The 21,784-nt window shown below is 37.7% G+C and overlaps 2 protein-coding genes across 5 annotated transcripts in view; one reads left to right on the top strand and one right to left on the bottom strand.

Annotated features, from left to right (window-relative positions):
- LOC128654718 (ecto-ADP-ribosyltransferase 5) overlaps positions 1–21,784 on the bottom strand; it is a 189,923-nt gene that overhangs the window by 57,124 nt on the left and 111,015 nt on the right. The window contains exon 6 of one of the 4 annotated variants that reach the window (XM_053708801.1): positions 17,065–17,657. The exons of the other annotated variants lie outside the window; for them this stretch is intronic. Within the exon in view, the coding sequence (XP_053564776.1) occupies positions 17,497–17,657 (161 nt within the window). The 3' untranslated portion in view covers positions 17,065–17,496. Of the gene's footprint in view, positions 1–17,064; positions 17,658–21,784 lie in introns of those variants that run through there. 4 annotated transcript variants of the gene reach the window in all.
- On the top strand, positions 1,167–20,017 carry LOC128654720 (ecto-ADP-ribosyltransferase 5-like). Its single transcript, XM_053708805.1, has 3 exons — positions 1,167–1,854; positions 18,305–18,337; positions 19,435–20,017. Exons 1-3 carry the CDS (start codon positions 1,188–1,190, stop codon positions 19,548–19,550), a joined length of 816 nt encoding a protein of 271 aa, XP_053564780.1. The 5' UTR covers positions 1,167–1,187; the 3' UTR covers positions 19,551–20,017.

Raw genomic sequence — 21,784 nt, 5'->3', positions numbered from 1 at the left:
TTTAGATCTCGTTATCTTATTGTTTAAATACTTCCCTTTTGTTATGTCTGTCTCTGTACAATACTTAGAAAAAACTATTGAAAATAACATTTTTAGAGCTTTATCTCTTCCACCTCCCACTGTGAGTGTAATTTGTTCTGCGAGCTGTTTTTACATAGTCACTCAATAGCCTATACCTAGGTATAGAAACTTTCAGTATAGGTAGGGATACTACAGGCTAAATCAGCCAATATTAAGGAGCTATTTGTAAACAATTTAATACACTCCAGCTGGCAAAATGAAACAAATTAAAGGAGAGAACATTTTTGGGGTAAAACGAATGTTAGAATATTGTACAAACTTGACATTCTGAATGAATGAATGAATTTGCTAAAATTAATTTCCTTTTTTGAATGTTGCAAAACATTTGCTAATCCCTAGGTGGTAACCAGTGTGGGGGGTGGATAGCTGTTTGGGAGGGATCAGGGTGTGGGAGGTGTCAAGTGGGCAGGTAATCCCTACACTATAACAAAGATCACCCTTAACAGCAAACTGATTTTTAAAGGGATATGAAACCCAAAAAGTTTATTTTGTGAATCAGACAGAGCATACAATTTTAAAAAAGTTTCCAATTTAATTATTTTATTAAATTTGCTTTGTTCTCATGATATTCTTTAATGAAAAGATACCTAGGTAGGTGTCTGGAGCACTACAAGGCAGAAAATAGTGCTGCCATCTAGTGCTTTTGCAAATGGATCACATTCTTGCAACACTGCTGCCATATAGTGCTCTAGAAATGGGTCAACTCAAAGCATACATCCCTGTTTTTTAAGAAAAGAAAAAATGATAATAGAAGGAAATTAGAAAGTTATTTAGAAGCTCACGCTCTATCTGAATCATGAAAGAAAAATTTTGGGCTTCATATCCCTTTAATTAACCCCTTTGCTGACGGTAATTGTGGTAATATTACAATCATTTCTCAATTATGTGAAGAAATGGTGGAAACAATCATCCACTAAAAGCTATATATATGAGTGATAGCAAAAATGCAAAAAATGCTCTGTTTCTGTTTTTCTCTGAAATTCCTGATAGTGAGGGGATTAACATCCAATAGAGGAAGGTGTAGGGTTTAGCAAAAGGCATCAGAATTATCTGTCAATGTAATGAAGTTATTTCTTAATCAGCAGGTGTTCAGCCAACATGTTGGGATGAGCAGCCAATCCTTTGACGACCAGTATGAAGGATGTACAAAAGAAATGGATAACTTGGTCTTAGGCACCTTGCTGGAAGAAGAACTAAGCAATGATGAAAACTTTAGAATTGTGTGGAATAATGCAACATTAAGATGGAAACATGAGAGACTCAGAGTGCCCAGGGGCTTTCGAGATGAGTATGGCATTGCGGTTATGATGTATACTAATATGATGAGCCCTGTGTATTCAGCATTCAATAGAGCAGTAAGAGAATTCAATCCTTCCAACTTCAGATACTTTTCCCTTCACTATTTACTCACAAGAGCTGTCAATTTATTAAAATTGAATTGCCCTTCTCAACCTGTGACGCTCCGACGAGGTATGACAGGCGTTCATTTGTCTCCTGGTGACACCGAAAATATGAGGCTGGGGCAGTTTACCTCTACAACTACTGATCCTGAAGTGGCTAAATCTTTTGGTACTGACACTGTGTTCACCGTAACCAGTCATTTTGGCGTTAACATTAGAAGGTTCTCTTATTTCCCAGAACAAAAGGAGGTGCTGGTTCCTGTGGACGAGGTGTTTCATATAAAAAACTTTACAATACAAGGTCACTCTCACCGATTTATCATTGAAACCACAGAAGCACAATGCCATTACTACAACTGTTATTATCTAAGAGGTAAATAATTAGATGGGTAATAATGCAAAGGACAATGCATTTATTTATTTAACCCCTTAAGGACCACAGCACTTTTCCATTTTCTGACCGTTTGGGACCCTTTTTGCAGTGTTTGTGTTTAGCTGTAATTTTCCTCTTACTCATTTACTGTACCCACACATATTATATATCGTTTTTTTCTCGCCATTAAATTTACTTTCTAAAGTTACCATTATTTTCATCATATATTTTAATTTACTATAAAAAAATGATAAAATATGAGAAAAAAATGGAAAAAAACACACTTTTTCTAACTTTGACCCCCAAAATCTGTTACACATCTACAACCACCAAAAAACACCCATGCTAAATAGTTTCTAAATTTTGTCCTGAGTTTAGAAATACTCAATGTTTACATCTTCTTTGCTTTTTTTGCAAGTTATAGGGCCATAAATACAAGTAGCACTTTGCTATTTCCAAACCACTTTTTTTCAAAATTAGCGCTAGTTACATTGGAACACTGATATCTGTCAGGAATCCCTGAATATCCCTTGACATGTATATATTTTCTTTTAGAAGACAACTCAAAGTATTGATCTAGGCCCATTTTGGTATATTTCATGCCACCATTTCACCGCCAAATGCGATCAAATAAAAAAAAATCGTTCCCTTTTTCACAAATTTTTTCACAAACTTTAGGTTTCTCACTGAAATTATTTGCAAGCAGCTTGTGCAATTATGGCACAAATGGTTGTAAATGCTTCTCTGGGATCCCCTTTGTTCAGAAATAGTAGACTTATATGGCTTTGGCTTTTCTTTTTGGCAATTAGTAGACTTATATGGCTTTGCTGTTGCTTTTTGGCAATTAGAAGGCCGCTAAACGCCGTTGCGCACCACATGTGTATTATGCCCAGCAGTGAAGGGGTTAATTAGGGAGCTTGTAGGGTTAATTTTAGCTTTAGTGTAGTGTAGTAGACAAACCAAAGTATTGATCTAGGCTCATTTTGGTATATTTCATGCCACAATTTCACCGCCAAATGCGATCAAATAAAAAGAAAGTAAAATTTTTCACAATTTTAGTTTTCTCACTGAAATTATTTACAAACAGCTTGTTATTTATTGCACAAATGGTTGTAAATGCTTCTCTGGGATCCCCTTTGTTCAGAAATAGCAGACTTATATGGCTTTGGCTTTTCTTTTTGGCAATTAGAAGGCTGCTAAATGCCGCTGCACACCACACTTGTATTATGCCCAGCAGTGAAGGGGTTAATATGGTAGCTTGTAAGGAGCTTGCAGGGTTAATATTAGATTTAGTGTAGAGATCAGCTTCCCACCTGAAACATCCCACCCCCTGATCCCTCCCAAACAGCTCTCTTCCCTCCCCACCCCACAATTGTCCCGCCATCTTAAGTACTGGCAGAAAGTCTGCCAGTACTAAAATAAAAGGTATCTTTTTATTTTTATTTTCAAAACCCCAACATATTCTACTGTGTAGGATCCCCCTTAGCCCCCAACCTCCCTGATCCCCCCAAAAAAGCTCTCTAACCCTCCCCCTCTACCTTATTGTGCGCCATATTGCATACTGGCAGCTGTCTGCCAGTACCCTGTTTGCCATAAATAATGTTTTTTTTGTTTTTTGTTTTTTTTTCTGTAGTGTAGCTGCCCCTCTCAATAGCCAAACCCCACCCCCTCCCAGATCACTTAGATAACCCCCCTCCCTCTTCTCTCCCACCTTACCCTCAGCTACATATACATTGTCCCATAGTGTAGCTTCCCACCCGCCCCCATGCACACGCGTGCCCCTGTGAGTCCCCCGTGCGCACGCGCACCCCCCGGACGTGATCCTGCCCCCCTGCGATGAACTTCTCTCATCGATGTCCGATGCAGAGAGAGCCACAGAGGGGCTCTCTCTGCATTGGATGGCTAAAAAATGTTATTGCAGGATGCCTCAATATCGAGGCATCACTGCAATAACATAAAAGCGGCTGGAAGCGATCAGGATCGCTTCCACCACTTGAAGACACCAACGACGTACAGGGTACGTCCTTGGTCATTAAGAACATTTTTTTGTATGATGTACCCTGTACGTCATTGGTCTTTAAGGGGTTAAACAATAAATGATAACTTTAAATGTATTTGTTCAATTAGTTGATTATTTACTATTTAAATGGACATAAATCGTTTCTTTTTCAAGGTTCAGATAGAGCATGCAGTTTTAAATAACTTTCAATTTTACTTCAGTTCTTACATTTTCTTCTTAGTCTTGATATCCTTTGTTGAAGGAACAGTAATTCATTAATGCAAACTAGCAGAACACATTGAGTAAGCTAATAACAAGAGGCATATATATGTAGCCACCAATCAACATCTAGCTCCCAGTTGTGTATTACTGTGCCTGAGCCTACCTAGGTGTGCTTTTCAACAAAGGATATAAAGAGAATAAAATAAATTAGATCATATAAATTAATGTCCCTTAAATAAGTTGTGTTGTCAGGCTTTTGGGGGCTTGTGGGAATCGCCCTTACAGGGCAATTAGCATGTAAAGTGCAGTACTAGTTACATTCTAAGTTTAATGGAAATATAAGCAACTTATTCCTATCTTTTTCATGCCACATTATTTGCATATGTCTAGTTAAAGGGACAGGAAACCCCAAAATTGTCTTTCATGATTTGGATACAACATACAATTTTAAACAACTTTCAAATTCACTTCTGTTATCAAATTTGCTTCATTGTTATTCTTTGCTGAAGGAACAGCATTGCACTACTGGCAGCTAGCGGAGCACATCTAGTTAGCCAATCACAAGAGACAAATGTGTGCAGGCACCAATCAGCAGCTAGCTCCCACTAGTGTAGGATATGTGCGTATTCTTTTTAAACAAGGGATACCAAAAAACAAAGCACATTTGAAAATAGAAGTTAAATTAAAAAAAATTCTGTAATTTCATGATAAAAGTCTGAGTGATTTTTGTTTTTAGATACATCCTTTGTTAAGCTTTTTAAAATAAATTAGAAATCTACAGTAAAAAAAACTCAATAGACCAGAAGACCCATTTCATTAACATCTGAATTGTATTTCAAATCTATTCCAACCATTAAAGGGACATTATACACTCATTTTTTTCTTTGCATAAATGTTTTGTAGATGATCTATTTATATAGCCCATAAAGTTTTTTTTTAAATAAATGTATAGTTTTGCTTATTTTTAAATAACAGTGCTCTGATTTTCAGACTCCTAACCAAGCCCCAAAGTTTTATGAGAATACCGTCAGCTACCTTCTCCAGCTTGCTCCTGTTTGTGTAAAGGGTCTTTTCATATGCAAAAGAAGGGGGAGTGTCTTATTTGCCACTTGCAGTGGGCTTTCCAACTGCCTTTTCAACAGAGCCAAACTGACAGCTTCTAAGTAAGTTGTTAAACAGTTTTATACTGGATTTTTATATCAGTATCTGTGCATCTTATTCTTTATAGTAGTGTCTATTACATGCAGTTATATGAAAATGAGTGTATACTGTCCCTTTAGTTGAAATATTTTTTTATTGAATTTTTGAAACACAAAATACAAAGCACTAGTACCGGGTGAAGATGACTCGTTTTATACACGTATGTCCCGCCTACCACCTTGTGTTTTCTCTGCACATATATCAAGTATTACTTTCACCTCAAGACTGGTCTGCTTTGAGTAGAGTCACCTTCCCCTTAACATGAGCAGATTATTAACAATACATTAAAAATAACAAACTTAACTCCCCCAACCTCCCATCCCTCCCTCCCACCAGGTGATTCCATGCTCTCTAGACATCTCTCAAATAATATTTCTGTTGAAGAAAAAGAAAAATTACTATCAACATATTACGATCTCAGTCAGGCAAGTCAGATATCTCCAGACCCGGTCTGTCCCCTAACTTCGAATTTCCTCTACAAATATCTTATCTCCCCTACTGTCTTGATTACTCTCATTCATCTCTGTCCTGAGTGGTGTGTGGTCGAGTGCAGCCTTTCAGAATCCAATAGAACCATATTTTTTGAAACTTCTCAGTGTTCCCTTGCGCCCAAGCTGCTAATTCTGACATTGTATATGTATCTTTTATTTTATCTAAAACTTCTGTCCATCTCGGTGCTCCCACCTTCCAATGTCTAGCTATACAGATGCGTAAGAAAGTACAAAGAGTCCTAATAAAAGTGTTGATCGCTGAGTTCAACGAGCCCACCCTCTCATGTAAAATTGCCTGAGTTATCGTTAGTTCAATGTTTTCATCTAATGTGTCACTGAGCAGCCTCGAGAGCCTATCCCATAATGGTCGGACCTTTGGGCAGTCCCACCACATATGTCTGTACGTCCCTCTCCTCCCACATCCTCTATAGCAGAAAGCACTATTTACAGATTGAATGTGAGCCGTCCTTTCTGGTGTAAGATACCAACGAAAGGCCACCTTCAAACAGTTTTCCTTCATATCTGCACTAAGCATGCCTTTCCCTGCTTCTGACAGGATCTTTTCCCATGTCTTCTGTTCTTTCACCTCCTCTACCTCTCTTTCCCATCTCTCCATTAAAGGAGTCTTAAGGATGGCCTTCTTTCTTTGCAATATCAAGTATATCTGAGAAATCACGTGTTTCCCTCTGGCTTGTGTGCTGCATATCTTTTCCATAGAAGTCAAGGGTTGCTTAAGTCTGTCAGTCATGTGTTTTGAGATAGCTGATGAAATCTGTAAGTAGAGAAACCAGTTCAATGTGTGTGGTTGGATCTTATCTCTGATCTGATTAAAGGTAGATATTAGTTCCCCATCTAGAAAATCTGCGACCCTATAGAGGCCCTTATTTTCCCATTTTCCCACTGCTTTTCTAAGTTCGACTGGCAGTAAAAGTTTTAAGGGTGTCAATAGAGAGTGAGGGTTAAATAAGTCCATCTGTTTGGTTATCTTATGCCAGATGTGTATAGATTCATATGTTACCGGTGACCTATATGCAAGTGTTTTGGTATTCCATAAGGGATCCCATAATATATCTGCCGGATTGTCGCTGCCTTCAATATCTGCTTCAATTTTTGGCCAGAGAACCCCCTGAAAGTTTTTCTCCATGATGACAGATTGTGCCAGCCTGGAGGCATGATAGTAATCCACTAGGTTCGGGACTCCCACTCCCCCTATCTGTCTATGCTGTTTTAACAATTGTGCCGCTATCCTCGCTTTCCCATCCCCCCTTAGAAATCGAAATAAATCAGTTTGTAGGGCATTTAGATCGGCCAGGGGGACCCCAACCGGCAGAGCTCTGAAAAGGTACAAAATCCTGGGTAGGACATTCATTTTAATAGCCGAAAGTCTCCCATACCACGAAAATCTCCCCTTTTTCCAATTGTTTAGGTCTCTCCTAATGGCTTTATAAATAGGGACATAATTCATTCTATACAATTCAGAGAATGTACTATTAATCTTGACTCCCAAATAGGTAATGTGGGTTTTTGCCCATGTGAGATTAAAGTTTAGCTCAATCGACTTTTGGGTATGTGATGGAAGACAAATGGGTAAGGCTTCGCATTTATCTAGATTAATCTTATAGCCCAAAATGTCTGAAAATTTTCCCAAAATGTCATATAGATTAGGTAGAGAGATCAGAGGCTTGGTCAATGTCAGCAAAACGTCATCTGCAAATAGTGTCAATTTATATTCGTCATTGGACACCCTCACCCCTGATATATCCATCGAATGCCTAATAAGCGCTGCAAGTGGTTCTATACTAATGGCAAACAGGAGTGGCGAGAGTGGGCACCCTTGATGGGTTCCGTTTAAAATATCAATGGGTCTTGAAATATATCCTGCTGCTCCCACCACTGCCGTCGGTCTTGAGTAAATGGTTGTAAGTGCCTTTATAAATGCTCCTTTAAAACCCATGTTTTCTAAGACTTTAAACATAAAGGTCCAGTCTACCCTATCAAACGCCTTTTCCGCGTCAAGTGATAAAAGTAGTGATGGAGTCTTAGTCTGCTTTAAGTAATCTACTAGGGTTAGAATTCTCCTCACATTGTCCGGGGCTTCCCTATCTTTAATGAATCCCACTTGGTCTTTGTGGATTAATGCTGGTAGAATTGATTTAAGTCTGTTAGCTATAATTTTTGTGAAGATTTTGAGATCTGTGTTAATCAGGGAAATGGGCCTGTAATTTTGGCAGTATTTTGGGTTTTTCCCTATTTTAGGTATCCCCACTATCTTGGCTCTTAACATATCCCGAGGTAGTTCCCTCCCCACTAGTATACCATTACAGAAGGTCAACATATGGGGTAGCAGCTCTCTTCTAAATAATTTATAATATTCCCCTGTTAGTCCGTCTGGTCCTGGCGCTTTTCCCGTTTTGAGGTCCCTAATTACTGTCAGTATTTCCATAGCCGTAATCTCTGCATTTAAAATGGCCAGATCCGAGTCTTGAATCTGTGGTAATCTAGCCTGTCCCAGGAGGTTGTTTGTCTGCCGATCTAGATCCCCCCCAGCCACCTTCTTCCCATCGTAGAGATTCTCATAATATTGAGCAAAGGTTTCGGCTATCTCTTGGGGATTTGAAGTGGGAGTCCCCCCCTGTGTGTGTAAAGAAGGTATTGCAAAGAGTTTGGTTCTCTCCCTTAATTTATATGCCAGATATTTATCTGGCTTGTTTGCATACACATAGTAGTGTGCCTTCAACCGCAGTGCAGCACGGACAGAATTCTCGTTTAAGATTGTGGCCAATTCTTTACGTTTAGTCTGAAGAGATCTATATATTCCCGAGGAAAGGGTTCGCCTATGTTCCCGCTCCAGTGTCTCTACCTCTCTCTGAAGTGTGTTCACTAAATGTGTTGAGTGTCTCACGACCATCGATTTCTCTTTAATAAGCAATCCCCTCAGCACCGGTTTGTGAGCGGCCCAAATCATTATTGGGTTACTTGTAGTCCCCGTATTTACTTGCCAATATTCTCCTAGTGCTATCTTTATTCTCTCCAATATTGCTGGGTTTTTAAGGAGCGTTGGGTTATACGTCCATGATCTTGGTCTTAAGAAATTTAAAATCCCTGCTAGCTCTAAAATTACTAGTGAATGGTCAGACCACACGCATGACTGCGTACTTGATGTAATCAGATTAGGGGTCAGTATTTGACTCACGAAAATATAATCTAAGGTGGAGTAAGAATTGTGTGCCGGTGAGTAGTATGTGTATTCATGTTTGGAATTGCCCACCGCCTCCCATGAGTCTATAAGATTATGTGCTCCCATCGACTCCCTAATTGACTTAACTATTGCATTGTGACGGTGTTGTTTACTCGATAGCCCCTTAGTGTCCCCCTCCGAGAAAGAGGTCATAGTGACATTGAAATCCCCTCCCAAGATTATTCTATCCTGTGACCACTGGGTGAGATGTTGCGAAATTGTTTCAAAGAAGGCATTCTGTGTCTCATTGGGTGCATATACATTGCAAAGAGTGATTTTAGTGTTCTGAATAGTGCCTCTCACTATCACAAACCTACCTTCAGTATCTCTAATTTCACTATCCAGTATAAAGTCCAAAGAGTTATGTAGTAGAATCGTCACCCCCCTTTTTTTTGAGTCTGTCGTTGAGTGGAAATGTTGTGAAAACCTTTGAGTCCAATATCTTGGGATCGTCTGGGACAGAAAGTGCGTTTCCTGAAGAAATATAATGTTTGCATTAGACTTCAGATATTGTGTCATGGCTGTGCGTCTTTTAGTATCTGTGTTTAGTCCTCTGACATTATGAGAGATTAGTTTTATATTATGTGCCATCAGTAATCTTTTTTGCCTCTCCCCCTATCCTCCCTATGTAATTTGTCTCATCAACTCTGTCTGAGTCCCAAAGGACCCCCTTTCTACCATTATTCTTTAATACCTGAGTTACCCTCATGTTACAATACTTCCTCAAATTCCTTCCTTCAAATCTTTTAGGAATCACCTGGTTTAACCAAAAAAGAATAAAAATTAAATAACATAGAAATTCAAACATAACAACATAAACTATGTCATTCCCATCCGGGAACCAACACATATTATACCTGAGTGCAGATTACAACATCACTTCAGCATTATGGCTCAGTAAATATCTTGAGAATAGGCAAGAATTAAAAGAGAAAGAGAACAAAACATGGCAATTGCAATGGCATTTCTGGTTAGAAAACATATTTAAAAGAGTGACAAATAACAAATCTTGTGGTGACTTGTCTCAGCTTGAAACCTGTCAGGGGGAAAAGTTGCACACAACATTAAGAAATGTCCTTATTACCAAATATAATTGTCCCGATTGCGTAGGTGGTCTTCTGGATAAGGCACATAATGACTGATAACCCTCCACCCCCTTCCAATTCTCAAAATCCAGTCACAAGCAATACCTAGAAATCAAAACATTTGCTCATTGTGATCATACTTATCTGACCCTTGGTATATGATCTTACAAGTCCCAATAAGTCCAGGCAAGTTCCTCTGTATCAGCTGAGCTGTGATCCCAGAGAAGGGGATACCAGGGTCAAAATACAAAAATAAAGAGTTGTCTCTTCAGACAATTGAACCTTCTGCAGGGTCTAGAGTGTTTAGGTCTTTCGCTTCTTTTCCGGAATCTTGGACCATTGTTTCTGACGAGGCTTTCCCCCCTGAGTAGAATGATCAGAGGTTGTTTCCTGCTGTAGGTCAGCCGGGGGATCTAGCTTCAATCTACGACATGTTTCTAGGATCTCCTGAGGGTCCCTAATAGAAAATGTCCTGTTTTCCCAGGTTATGTGTAGAGCAAAAGGGAAGCCCCATCTGTATGGCACTTGATTTTTCCTCAACAGGGATGTAAGCGGTCTAAGGGAGCTTCTTCTTTGTAAAGTCCTTAGGCATAAATCCTGGAAAAACTGGATGATGTTCCCCTGATATTTAAAAGTGGGATTCTTTCTGGCTGCTGCAAGTATCTCTTCCCGTTCATGGAAGCGTAACATCTTGATAATAACATCTCTGGGTGGCTCATCCCCCTTAGGTTTGGGCCGAAGTGCCCTATGCGCCCTTTCCATTTGGAAACTCTCGTCCCCTCCTGAGCCAGTAATGCTCCGAAAGAGGTTTGACAAATAAGCATTTAACTCTTTAGGGCCTATTGTTTCCGGTATTCCCTTTAGTCTGAGATTAGATCTTCGGCTACGATTCTCTAGATCCTCTAGTTTATCGTATATTTCTTCTATTTCAGATTGTTGAGAAGTGACTTTATCTGTTACTGCATTTAGATCTTCTACCATAGTATCACCGCTTTCCTCTAAGGAGTTTACTCTTGACCCCAGATCAACTATCTCTTGTTTTAATTCTGATATACTGTTAGTTACAGAGTTTTGCAAGGATTCCATTTTTTCTAGCAGTCTCTCAAAATTACTGTTAATATCCTGCTTGGAGACTAGATGATCCAGATCAGCTTTAGTTAAGGGCCTGGAGTCTTCCCCTCCATCCCTGTTTCCCGCCATCTCCTCCCTCTCTTCATCTGATTCTTGCATTTGAGTATCAGATAACTTTTCTCCCTTCGCAGGCTTGAAAAAAAGAGTAGCTGTAGACTGTTTATTTTGTAGAGGTGCCTTAGAGCCTTTCCTCGCAGCCATCTTGATATGCTTTTGTCACCCTGTACAGTAAGGAGTGCAGTGTAATAGTGATCAGGATAACAGTATGTTTGTATATAGATAGGGTGTCTGGGTTACGTTTTCTTTAACCAGCGAGTGAGTATGGTTTTCACCTGCCTCCTTCACAGTAACGTATATTTTCAAAAGACCAAAGTGTCACTAAAATATCTTCTTAACTATATCCAGTGTTTTTTTATCAACAAGGGAGCATGAGGAGGCCTCAAAAGACCAGCTGTGTATTGCAGGCAGTATGAGTTCCCATAAAGTCTCTATTATACATTTATAGCCATATTCTCTTTATAGATTCTTCTTTATCATTTTATTGCCTTAGCGACCCCTTCAATTCATAATAAACTTTCAAGGCCCAGAAGGGGTATAAAAGAATCAAAGGGACCTAGCTTGTTGTCTAGGCAAAACAAAAAGTCTCTCCCTCTGTGTCAATAAGCTCTGTGCAGTCAGGGGATCTCTTAACATATTATAGGCCTTTATGGGCTGTGTCATTCTATATTACCGGACCGTTTGAATTTTCTGTTCAGGCCTCTCTCTGTAGTCTCTTCCCCTTAGATTCTCCACATCTTGTGCCACCGCAACCCCCAGCTCAGTTACCGATCAGAATCGGGCCTCCATGTGTACCTGTTGCTTCCGTTGCTTAGGTGCTGCCGTTGCCTGTCCTTCCTTCTCCTCCGCTTTCTCTTTGCCACCTCCACCTTTCACAGAGAAGCGATACCTTGTATTGTCCCCTCCGGCTCCTCTGCAGTTCACCCCATTCAAGCTAGATGCGCTCTCCCCTAGCTGTAGGAAAGTCAGTGCCACGTGGGTTATAACAATGGCGTCTGAGACGCTTCTGCTCTGACCTCCGTTATGAGTTTTTTGACATCCTAGGAGCTGCGGTTCTCCCAAAATCACTGTTGATAGTGTCTCTTGCCTTTGCCCTGTCTTTTGCCCGCTCTCCTGCCACTTACATCACTTTCTTAGCCACTTTATCTGGTTTTCTGCACGGAGCTCTCCCACTATGCTTCCATTCCTGTGCTGCACCAGGCTCCGCCCTCTATACTGTCCCTTTAAAGGGACACTGAACCAAAAATGTTTCTTTTGTGATTCAGATAGAGCATGCAATTTTAAGCAACTTTCTAATTTACTCCTATTATCAATTTTTCTTCATTCTCTTGCTATCTTTATATAAAAAAGAGGGCATCTAAGCTTTTTTCTTGGTTCAGACTCTGGACAGCAGTTTTTGATTGGTGGATGAATTTATCCACCAATCAGCAAGGACAACCTAGGTTGTTCACCAAAAATGGGCCGGCATCTAAACTTACATTCTTGCATTTCAAATAAAGATTCCAAGAGAATGAAGAAAATTTGATAATAGGAGTAAATTAGAAAGTTACTTAAAATGTCATGCTTTTTCTGAATCATGAAATAAAACATTTGGGTACAGTGTCCCTTTAATTGAAGCAGCCAAATCAATATGAAGAAATAAACCTAATTGGCCCAGACTATACTTTTCAAGTGATTTTAAAGATTTCATGAAAGTGTTGGCAAGGTGAAATTACATTTTGTCAGCTTATTAATGTAATATTGATGATGCCTAATATGTTTGAATGCCTGATTTTTTTATTTATTTTCGTATGTCACAATTTATGTACGATAAAGAATCCCACACGCTTGTCTTTTTTACAGCAATCTTATTCCATATAATACCAGTTCAAGATGCGTACATCCAGAAATTTCATTTAGTTTTTAGTTTTTTTTTATGATTAACCCATTTAAACCTCAGAACCATTCATTGTAATGAGTTGAAGTGATTTGAACTCACATTTCATCAATTTATTACACCAACAAATCTAATTTATTAACATGTGAACTGAGCATGTGTAATAATGCACAAGCAGGCAGTAAATGCCACTCAAAACAGCCAGTAGAATTGCATAATTAACAAGTGCATAATAAAAAGACAATGATTTAACACTTACTCTGAATTTTAAATAAGCAGTAGTTTTTCTTCTGGCAAATGTATCATTTTTCCCATTCTCTGGGCCCTTGTATCATGTGACAGACATCAGCCAATCACAGACTAGTATGTGTATACCCTGTGAGCTTGTGCACATGCCCTACTGAGCATGTACATACACTCACAGGGTATACATGTACTGTTATTGGCTGATCTTGTTCCCCAGAAAGTATGACTAGAAAAGACTGCAAAATTTGATAACAGAAATAAATTGGAAAATGTCTTAAAACTGCTGCTCTTTCTGAATCATAAACGTTTATTTTGACTTGAGATTCCATTTAACAGATTCAAAGTACAGGTGGCCCTCGTTTTACAACGGTTCAATTTGCACTGTTTCAGAATAACAACCTTTTTCTCCAGTCATGTGACTGCTATTGAAAAGCATTGAGAAGCAGTGCATTTATTAAAATAGCCAGTAGGTGGAGCTGTCCGCTTGTGTTGCAGCAAAGTCAAGCAAGCTGAAATTAATCAGTTTAACCAGACCTGAGCTATCGAGCGGATTTCAAAGGAAAAAGATCTTCCGGTCTATAAATCAGTCCAGATTGGAATGCATAGAAAGAAATGTTTGCAGAAAAATGCAAGTGAACTCTGTGTTGTGTGATTATTGTATTAGATTTATAATGCTGTTTAGCAAATGTTTTTGTTCATTTAACTTAGTTTTATTAGGTTTATAATGCAGTTTATCATTTAAAGTCTTAATTTTAAAGCTTTAAAAATAATGTATTAGATGTTACTTATGTGAATTTGGTGAGGGGCCTGGAACCTAATTCCCTCACTTCCCATTAACTTACATTATAAACTGGGTTTCAATTTACAACAGTTTCGATTTACAACCATTCCTTCTGGAACTTAACCCCGGCGTAAACTGAGGGCTACCTGTACTGAATTTAATTTTTTTTAAAAGACAAAGATACATCCACATTTCTTTTTTTTCCACATTTCTTTTTATTGAAGAGACACAGGTACACGACAATACATATACAGTTCAAGCACACAGGTACAATACATATACAGTGCAAGCACACAGGTACAATACATATACAGTGCAAGCACACAGGTACAATACATATACAGTACAAGCACACAGGTACAATACATATACAGTACAAGCACACAGGTACAATACATATACAGTACAAGCACACAGGTACAATACATATACAGTACAAGCACACAGGTACAATACATATACAGTACAAACACACAGGTACAATACATATACAGTACAAGCACACAGGTACAATACATATACAGTACAAACACACAGGTACAATACATATACAGTACAAACACACAGGTACAATACATATACAGTACAAACACACAGGTACAATACATATACAGTGCAAGCACACAGAAAAAAGTTACAGTCAGAGTTCCAATGTAAGTGCTACATTCTAAGCATCAACATATTAACATATTTTTGAAACAGTTGGAAGAAAATGATGCATTGAGTGGTACATAAATCCTGTTCAATCGTCTTCTTGTGCTGCACCCATGCCTTTGTATAATATTAACTAAACTAAGCAAAACTAAAACCAAACACTAAAACTATTTGGGATTACATGCAACATATACTGTCGAATAAATGGTAATACAGTGGCTGCAATTAAAACGCTGATTATAAGGATCTTCCACATGTTTTGTAACCTAACAGCAATCATGTGTATGTACCACATTGTTGGGATTTTTCCCCTTAGAAATACACTAACTTAAAAAAAAAACCAAAAAAAAAAACCTCTTAAGTCTTGGGGGGGGGGGGGGCTATAGGGATAATATAGAAATATTGTGTGATTACATTTACTCCAGGATGTGGTGTAGAAAGCTTGGCCAGACCTATGCGAGTGTGGCTATATTAGGATTTTCCTATATAGATACAGTATGAAGTAGGGTTTTCCTAGATATATGTAGTATGGGAGACTAAGAGGGGAGTTGTAAGCATTTAGAAGTAAAAAGGACATTAAATGATACATAGAAAGTGGTGGAACACATCTGTGCCCATGCAAACGTCAGGATTAGCATATTCTTAAAATAAATTGCTGCTAACTAAAGAAAGTGAGATGCAATACTACAATAACCACTAGAGGTCCTCATAGATTAACGATCTGTACATTTGTAAGGAGTCGGAATACAGAGACCTGTTTTTTTCTCCTTACCGTTATAGCTGGTAAAATAAATAGACTTACCAGGGGGAAGAACGATAGAAACTAGTACAAACATGTAGCAAGTTTTAACTCTAACAAAAAACTCAAAGATTATATTGAGTGATTTGCCAAGGAAACTAAAAAAGGTGACAAGTTTTCGAATTGTAAAATACTGAATATCGAATCTACATGTGAACGTAATGTTTCTATATACTGTTATGAAGTGATCCAATCAATTAGAATGACTATGATATTGGTACACTAGCATATGCAAAGGCACCTGTGCTAATACCTGGATAGAGACCCACAGTGCCATGAATATGTGTATTTAGTTCAGCCATCCCCTACACGGGGGAGAAGAGAGTGGGCTCAGGGAGGAATAAAAATGTGCGGTGTGCCAGCCATTTGTGGTATAGACATAGTAGGAACATAAGATTGTGCAAGGGTATGAGCTGGATTATCAATAGGTCACTAGCAAGAAATACTGCCTTGATTCCAAAAATCTTTTTCTCCCTCTGCTTGCGCCCTGCATTTATGCGGCAAACCATAACTAGACAATGATTGTAGTAAACAATGACAGTATATAACTTACTGGATACCACTACTTTTTTTTTTTGTAGTATCGTTCCCTAGTGTAGGAGCTAAGAAATGTAAAACTGAGAATATGAACAATTTTCAAACATCCAGCACGTATTAGATTGAAAAACTTGCAAATTAAAATGATAGATGTATAAATGAAACTGTCATGAGTATTTCTGTGCTACCCAGGTTCTTTCTGCCAGTTTGAAAATAACATTATCGTATGTTGTGATAGATTAGCTACAGATCGATTTCTGACATACATAAGAAAACATATTTTCCATTATGATTCCTGTTTGAGCCTATATAAGAGAATCAAGGCAAACTTAAAATGAAGAATATAACAAAAGGTAAGAATAGTAAACTACAACAGCAGCTGCCTAAAGACGGTGCACTTTGTGAGGCAGAGGGGCTCCTAGTAAGTATACAGGAATATTAAAGACGCACAGAAACTTGAGCGAGTCCTTAGAATAAGTTCTGCGCTACTTATACACAAAGTGTCCATACCATCACAACATTAGAGCAGGTATTTTGGATATCATGCAGTCGAAGGAAGCAGTTCTGCTCTTTCATAATGCAGTCTAAAATCCTCACAAATTTGTTTAGCTCTATAGCGGGTCCCTATACAAAAACCTGCACAAATGGTAAAACTGGCCCGCAGAAGCTGTCGATCAGCCAATTCCAGTTTCCCTGCAAGTATACTGTATAGTGCCCTTAGCGTGAGGGCTGCGGCTGTATATATCAGCAAACTGTACTGCTTCAGATGTGTAGCATAGCAGAAACGCAAGCAATCCTGACACACAAAGTCTCACATTGCCCTGCATCTGGCATGCAAAGCGGAAGAGCGTTTCAGGTATATTCAGCAGCTTAATCGCCAATAGTCGTATTCCTCTGAGTAATATCTTGTCATGTAGCCAGTGTACAACATGGGAGGATGCATGTTCTCGTGGCTGGTGGGGGGAAAAGAGAGAGCCAGGGTCACGTTGCAGTGTAGGTGTACTGCGGGCTATAATCGCATTCGGCACCATGTCTTCGATGGATGTGAAGGTTTCTTCTCCTCTGAGTTTTAACATGGAGCAGTGGTTTGGTAGGGTTGGGTCCCGTAACTGCGTCCATGTCTGCCGCCCCTGTCATTTCTCCTTGTGTTCTAGCCAATACATCGCAGGAGTCATGCAGACAAAATCACAGGTTGACTCTGCTGGGAGTTGGCGCCATTTTGAGGAAAACGTAAGGGATTCTCAACTCGGGTTTCGGTTAGTAATTGATGCAATGTGGTTTCCAATTTGTCTAACGCTGGTAGGAGTAGGTCTTTTAGTGAAATTATCATCGGGAAAGGTATGCATTCTTGTTCCCAACTCCAACAGTGCTGTGTACAACGTGTAGCGCAACAGTCAAAACTTCTCTCTCCTTCGTTTTATCTTTCTGTCCTCCCGGGGGCCAAGAGGTGTTAGTCTTGATCCTTGAAAGCTCCCGAACAGCAAAATCTGTTAAGGGATTAAAAGGATGGCACTAAATGTAACCTGTTATAAGGAAAAATACTTGGTCTTTAAGCAGAGCCGCTCAGACTTGCGACCATCTTGAAGCTCCACCCACCGGAAGTCCCTCATCCACATTTCCTATTGACTAAAATACCTCTGTCGGATTGTCCCCAAGCAAGGTTTAAGGAGTGTTTGTTTTGACCTATTAGACTTATAGGGGGCACTCTATTGTGAATGTTTATCTATAGTAATAAGCATAAAACAGGACATACAGATAAAACACCACAGGTCACACCTGTTAAGCAAACTGAAGCTTAAAAAAACATCATGAAAAAGACAGAGGTTTGTTTTTAGAAAGATTAACTCACATATAGGTTAGCACTTATATTACAAGAGGTAAATCAGCCTTTCAGAGTATTGACAGCAACCATTTTTATAAACACATAGTCCATTTAAAAAATAAATTCCCTTTTCATACAAGCTCACTTGGTGCATACACTTCACTTTAGAAGATCTTTTGGTGGAAAGTTGAGTGTCAGCTGCCGAACTGATTATTTTTAGTGTCATGTCATTGCTAAGTATTCTAATGATGTGCACCTCATGTCTTCATCTGCATCAGAAATAGCTACTTACTATATTATTTTTCCTTTCAGGTACCAAGTCCTCAAACTGTGAGAAAAGTGCAGGTTAGTATTTTTTATTTACTTTCAAATTTGAAATAATTGTGGTTTGCTGATTCAAATTTTAGCTACATTTTTATTATAATTTTATAGCAAGATTGTGTACAAGAAACTTGTTTTAAAGGAACATGTTAGTGCAATGATAAATGCTTTAATTATCAAGAAATTGTTATCCCACAAAAGCCCCTTGGTAACTATAGAAACAAAATAGTTCTATGTAAGCTATAGTGCATTTATTAACTGCTATTGCATATCTCATTATTAGTCCTGCATAATGTTCTTATACAGACAGGGCTGAATTTCTCATTGCACAAATTAGGCATCTGCCTAGGTGCATCTTCACAAAGAGAGTAACCTCCCTTTCAGGTCTACAGATACAACACTGGAATCCACCCACTTACATTACGTCTGTTGTGAGCATTTCCCTCACTATAAATAAGGATTAATCATCAATAATTCATCAATTAATAATCAATTTATAGCCTCTTCTTAAGCAGAAATATATTAACATGTCATTGGCCATGAGCCTGTATATCATTACTCAAGACAGCATTGAAAAAACATAAATATGAGGAATGAGAAGATAACGGGGGAAAAAAAAACAAAGTTGCTCTATTATACTAGTTTAAAACAACATGAAACCCCAAAATTTTCTTTTGTGTTTCAGATAGAGAATATGATATTAAATAACTTTACAATTTAATTCTATTATCTAGTGTTTTGTTCTCTTGGTATCATTTGTTGAAAGTACACTCAGGAGCTGCTGATTGGCTAATCCAATTCATTCAGCTAGTTCCCAGTAGTACATTACTGCTTTTTTAACATAGGATACCAAGAGAATTAATCAAATTGGATAATAGAAGTATATAGGAAAGTTACTTAAAATTGTATTCTCTGTCTGAAGCATTAAATTACATGTTTTGGGGTTTTGCAAAGTTCTACCTCTTAAAAACAATTCTGAAAACAATATTATTATAAAACATATTTTATATATATATATATATATATATATATATATAGAAGAATGAGCAAATATTAGTAAATGTTTGATGAAACTTTAATGCACAACATTTTTGACAAACACAATCTTTATTTATTTTCAGATACAAAAGTTGTAAAGGCATCTTTGGCTAATTTACTCAACTGCTTGTATTCACCAACACAAATCATCAGCGCAAAACTTTTAAAGAAACTGAAACAAATCTACAGACAAGTCTAGGGATATCATCAATATAACGACACACAAGGCTCCTTCACTACTATAGAGTTATAGCAAATATAAAATATATATTATCACTAATAAATCTGATCACTTTTTTATTTTGTCTTCATTTTAATGATGTATTTGGTGTTGAGTTATTGTTTTATCTAAATATTTTTTTTTTTACCTACATAAAGGGAGACTTTTCAGAATTGTTAAGTGTTATTTTATCCTGGTTTGTTAAAGGGCTTTCTTACCCTCATATCTACATGATGTGTACAACAAATAAAGTAAGATTGTATCATGTTGATTTTGGGGTTATAAATCAATTACAATTGAAAGTAGAATGAAAAGGACTTGAATAGAAACCACTTAATTTCTTATTTTGTTATAGAAAATACCACCCATAGAAAGGGCATGCCTGACACACAATAAACTACAGACATTAAACACTGAGATTGTAATAAACAAACATTTTAATTATACACAGTAAAATAACTTTGCATATCATTATTAATTTTGTCATTTTAAAGGGACATTAAAGGGACAGTAAAGTCATAATTACACATTCATGATGCAGACAGAGCATACCATTTTAAACAACTTTCCAATTTATTTCTATTATTTCATTTGCTTCCTTCTCTTGTTATCCTTTGCTGAAATGTTAATCTAGGTAAACTCAGGAACAGTCAGGAACCTAGGTTCTATCTGCTGATTGGTGGCTGCATATATACACCGTTTGTCATTGGCTTACCCATGTGTTTAGTTGGAAACCAGTAGTGAATTGCGGTCTAAATGAACCAGAAATGGGCCAGATCCTAAACTTATATTTTTTTATTTTTCAAATAAAGATAAAAAGAGAATGAAGAAAAATTGATAATAGGAGTAAATTAGAAAGTTGCTTAAAATTGCTGCTCTTTGAATCATGAAAGTTTAGTTTTGACTAAACTGTTCCTTTAATCTATTGGGATCCTGAAGATAAATCTTTAAATTTCATTGTGTTTAAAGGGACACTAAACCCAAATATTTTCTTTAATGATTCAGATAGTGCAATAATTTTAAGCAACTTTCTAATTTACGTCTATTATCAATTTTTCTTTGTTCTCTTGCTGCTTGAAAAATATGTGTCTAGTGTCCCTTTAAGATGCCATAAACTCTTGATGCGTGTAAAATATGTGTTTAGTGTCCCTTTAAGATGCCATAAAGTCTTGATGATGTAAAAAATGTGTTTAGTGTCCCTTTAAGATGCCATAAACTCTTGATGTGCGTAAAAAATGTGTTTAGTGTCCCTTTAAGATGCCATAAACTCTTGATGCGTGCAAAAAATGTGTTTAGTGTCCCTTTAAGATGCCATAAACTCTTGATGCGTGTAAAATATGTGTTTAGTGTCCCTTTAAGATGCCATAAACTCTTGATGCGCGTAAAATATGTGTTTAGTGTCCCTTTAAGATGCCATAAACTCTTGATGCGTGTAAAATATGTGTTTAGTGTCCCTTTAAGATGCCATAAACTCTTGATGCGCGTAAAATATGTGTTTAGTGTCCCTTTAAGATGCCATAAACTCTTGATGCGTGTAAAATATGTGTTTAGTGTCCCTTTAAGATGCCATAAACTCTTGATGCGTGTAAAATATGTGTTTAGTGTCCCTTTAAGATGCCATAAACTCTTGATGCGTGTAAAATATGTGTTTAGTGTCCCTTTAAGATGCCATAAACTCTTGATGCGTGTAAAATATGTGTTTAGTGTCCCTTTAAGATGCCATAAACTCTTGATGCACGTAAAATATGTGTTTAGTGTCCCTTTAAGATGCCATAAACTCTTGATGCGTGTAAAATATGTGTTTAGTGTCCCTTTAAGATGCCATAAACTCTTGATGCACGTAAAATATGTGTTTAGTGTCCCTTTAAGATGCCATAAACTCTTGATGCGTGTAAAATATGTGTTTAGTGTCCCTTTAAGATGCCATAAACTCTTGATGCGCGTAAAATATGTGTTTAGTGTCCCTTTAAGATGCCATAAACTCTTGATGCGTGTAAAATATGTGTTTAGTGTCCCTTTAAGATGCCATAAACTCTTGATGCGTGTAAAATATGTGTTTAGTGTCCCTTTAAGATGCCATAAACTCTTGATGCGTGTAAAATATGTGTTTAGTGTCCCTTTAAGATGCCATAAACTCTTGATGCGTGTAAAATATGTGTTTAGTGTCCCTTTAAGATGCCATAAACTCTTGATGCACGTAAAATATGTGTTTA

The sequence above is a fragment of the Bombina bombina genome, chromosome 3 (genome assembly GCF_027579735.1).
Source record: "Bombina bombina isolate aBomBom1 chromosome 3, aBomBom1.pri, whole genome shotgun sequence".
NCBI lineage: Eukaryota > Metazoa > Chordata > Amphibia > Anura > Bombinatoridae > Bombina > Bombina bombina.
The sequence above is the reverse complement of the archived record's forward strand: the minus strand, read 5'-3'. Positions and strand labels throughout refer to the sequence as shown.

Excerpts from the sequence above, each read along its gene's own strand:
- LOC128654720 (XM_053708805.1), top strand. The coding sequence starts at position 1,188 with ATGAGCAGCCAATCCTTTGACGACCAGTATGAAGGATGTACAAAAGAA. Across the intron at positions 1,855-18,304 it reads CAACTGTTATTATCTAAGAG|GTACCAAGTCCTCAAACTGT; the intron begins GTAAATAATTAG and ends TTTTCCTTTCAG. Across the intron at positions 18,338-19,434 it reads AAACTGTGAGAAAAGTGCAG|ATACAAAAGTTGTAAAGGCA; the intron begins GTTAGTATTTTT and ends ATTTATTTTCAG.